This window comes from Diceros bicornis, unplaced genomic scaffold, assembly GCF_020826845.1.
Source record: "Diceros bicornis minor isolate mBicDic1 unplaced genomic scaffold, mDicBic1.mat.cur scaffold_92_ctg1, whole genome shotgun sequence".
NCBI lineage: Eukaryota > Metazoa > Chordata > Mammalia > Perissodactyla > Rhinocerotidae > Diceros > Diceros bicornis.
In genome coordinates, this window is record NW_026691812.1 from 1,922,030 (window position 1) to 1,925,096 (window position 3,067).

At 47.6% G+C, this 3,067-nt stretch overlaps 1 protein-coding gene across 1 annotated transcript; it reads right to left on the reverse strand.

Annotated features, from left to right (window-relative positions):
* Positions 1 to 254: 254 nt before the first annotated feature.
* Positions 255 to 2,316, reverse strand: LOC131403825 (olfactory receptor 2Z1-like). The gene has a single exon (XM_058538090.1). The coding sequence runs from the start codon at positions 1,687 to 1,689 to the stop codon at positions 748 to 750; it is 942 nt and encodes a 313-aa protein (XP_058394073.1). The 5' UTR covers positions 1,690 to 2,316; the 3' UTR covers positions 255 to 747.
* Positions 2,317 to 3,067: the final 751 nt, after the last annotated feature.

Sequence of the window (3,067 nt, forward strand, 5' to 3'; positions counted from 1 at the left end):
AATGAATGGCTTATATTCAATGTTTGTGCTCTGGATTTTTTGTTTCAGTTGCTCTGGTTTTAAACTGATTTCAAGGCTGGACTTAGAAGTAAACATAGAGCATTTATTTTTAATCTTCTAAATGAAGAACTCCATATTTCATTAAAGAAAATGATATGCGTGGTTTTTCATCTTTACACACACACACGCACACTCTAACCTATGGCAGTCAGTGCATCTCTGCTGGGCAGTGAAACTGCACAGTGGTTGGGGACTGTCTTTGGCATCAAATGATCATGGATTCAAGTCCCAGCTCTACCTCTTTCCGGAAGTACGACCATTGTTGGGTTGTCTTCCCTTTTTGAGTCTTTTTTTTTTTCTTACATATAAAACATGATAGTCCCTACACCTGAAAATTGTCTTGAGGACAAAGTAACACTCATTTAGCATACAAATTCGTCAACAAATGTTAATTATTACTACTATAACTATGAATTCAATAACAAGGAGATCTCAACTTTACAAAGTAGGCTCTTCAATTTGTGTAAATAGTACTAAGGAATATAACAAGAGTGATTGGGACTGCTACGGTTGATTTACACAAGTCCATGGGAGAAAACATGAGCCCAGCTCATCATGGGATGCGAAGAAGGTGGAAAGACACTTGTCTTCAACATAGGCCTTAGCAGCTACACCACAAATTAGTGCTTTGGGGAGATGGTGTGATGGAGGACCACTGGGATGAGCCAGTAGCCCCCTGCATGGTCATCACTCTGGCCTGAATCCAGCTCTGCTGAGCACTTTGACCAAAGCCATACGCACCTCCCGGTTCCTCAGACTGTAGATGACGGGGTTGAGTGTGGGGGTGACAAGGCTGTAGAAGAGGGAGACCATGTTGTCCTGGTGTGGGCTGTGGTAGGCACCTGGTACCATGTACATGAACACGGCCGCTCCATAAAAGAGTCCCACTACTGTGATGTGCGAGGAGCAGGTGGTCAAGGCCTTGCTTCGGGCCTCCTCTGGGCGCATGCGTAGAACGCTCCCCAACACATGGCCGTAGGAAGTGGCAATGAGGGAAAGGGGAAGCACAAGGATCAGCACCCCCCAGGTGGACAGTGCCAACTCATAGGCAGAGGTGTCTGCACAGGAGAGCTTCAGCAGGGCTGGCACCTCACAGAAGAAGTGGTCCACGATGCGGGAGGCACAGTAGGGGAAGTGCAGAGTGATGGAGGTCTGGATGGAGGCATTGAGCACACCTGCCAACCAGGAGAAGCCCACCATGAGCAGGCACACCTGGCGCCTCATGAGCAGAGGATACTGCAGGGGGTGGCAGACAGCAACATAACGGTCATAGGACATGAGGGCCAACAGGATGCCCTCAGCCACACCCATCAGCATCAGGAAGAATATTTGAGCTGCACAACCCCCAAAGGAGATGGAACCTTCTCCTTGCAAGAAGTCTGATGCCATCTTGGGGATAGTGACCAAGGGGAAGCCAATATCAAACAGAGAGAGTTGACTGAGCAGCAAGTACATGGGTGTGTGGAGCCTGGAGTCCATGTGGATCAGAAATAGCAGAAGGGTGTTGCCCAGAAGGCCCATGATAAACATGGCAGCCACCAGGGAGAAGAAAAGCTGATGTGACCCTGAGCGACTGAAGAGACTCACAAGAATGAAGTCAGACGCCACTGATTGATTCACATCCCCCATGTTTTACATAACATATCTTTGCTGAAGAAACAACAGGAGACCTATATCAAGAAGCAAATAATTTTCATCCCACCTGGCAAAGGCCATCGACTGGTAGTGGCTGTCTAGAGTGGTGCCTTGAGAAGACTGATGAGGTCACAGCTAGAATCAGTAGGACCAACGCCACAATCAATGAGTGATGTCTGTCACAGGCATGGGGTGGGAGAGCAGCAACTTGATTCTCTAAGCAAGATATTTGGCCACACCCCAGTCAGCTACCCACTGACGCTTGTAGTCCAAATTGTGAAGTCCAAGTCAACGACAGTAACATAGACACAATTGAATGTTTCAATATCCCTCATCCCGATGGTCCTGGGGCCAAAGAAGAGGTGAGATTCCAAGACTGGGATGTAAAATAGGTGATGATGAAGCTGAAGTAAAAAAGCAAGTAAGAAAACAGAGAGGAGGGCCTGAGTCCAAACGCCTGGATGAGAATCTGGAGCAAAGAGAAATCTATGAAGAGCCAGCACTGGGGTCAATCTGTGAATTCAGACTGTGAATCTAGGGAGTGTGAACCAGAGAGGAACTTGGGTGACAGCAGGTTGGAGGTCAAATGGACTGGGGTTGGGTGAGGGACAGTTGCCAATCAGCTCAGCTATTATTGGTGACTTTGCTGCATTGGATGGGAGAGTAGTGACCTGTGGGTAGTCTGACTCAATTTCAAGGACTAGGGTAAGACACTAGGTCTAGAAGATTGTGAGTCTCTAATCAATATTGCCCCAGTGAATGAGGTGAACAAGAAAGATGAGCATGGACCAGAAAGAGCTGCATACTTAAATCCGGAATGCTTAATTCCCTTGGCAACTCCACGCCCCCGGCAAACCCAGATTGCCCTGGAATACCATACATCACCCACAACTCCAACAATGGACAATGCACGACAGAAAGGATGTCCATCCCCAACTGTATGTAGATAGGAAAGCAGCAAGACTGGCCATTTAAAGGCAAGTGCGTTCTCTTGAGGGTCTCATGGAAACTCTTTGTCCTAAGGCTGCCATCCTCACTCAGATGGCCTTTAAAGCTGTCTTTAGTTATTCACCATCCTAACTTTCCTATCACATCCAAGCCCCCAACCAGCCATTCACCCATACATTCAACAAAATTAGTCACACACTAATTCAGAGTTGAACCACCTGGGCAAGCTCCCTGCTTCCCAGGACCCCACAGTCTCCACCAGGATACCAATGACAGACAAGGACATAAATAGACAAGATCTATGTGATAGAGGGAAGTTCAGTGAGGGAAGTGAGTACAACATTCTGTAGGAAATGGCTGGGGACTCCACAGGATATGGTCAGGGAAGCCTCTTGGGACAGGTGACAGGTGCCCTCAGTATCTG

Coding starts and splice junctions, on each gene's coding strand:
- LOC131403825 (XM_058538090.1), bottom strand. CDS start 1,689: ATGGGGGATGTGAATCAATCAGTGGCGTCTGACTTCATTCTTGTGAGT.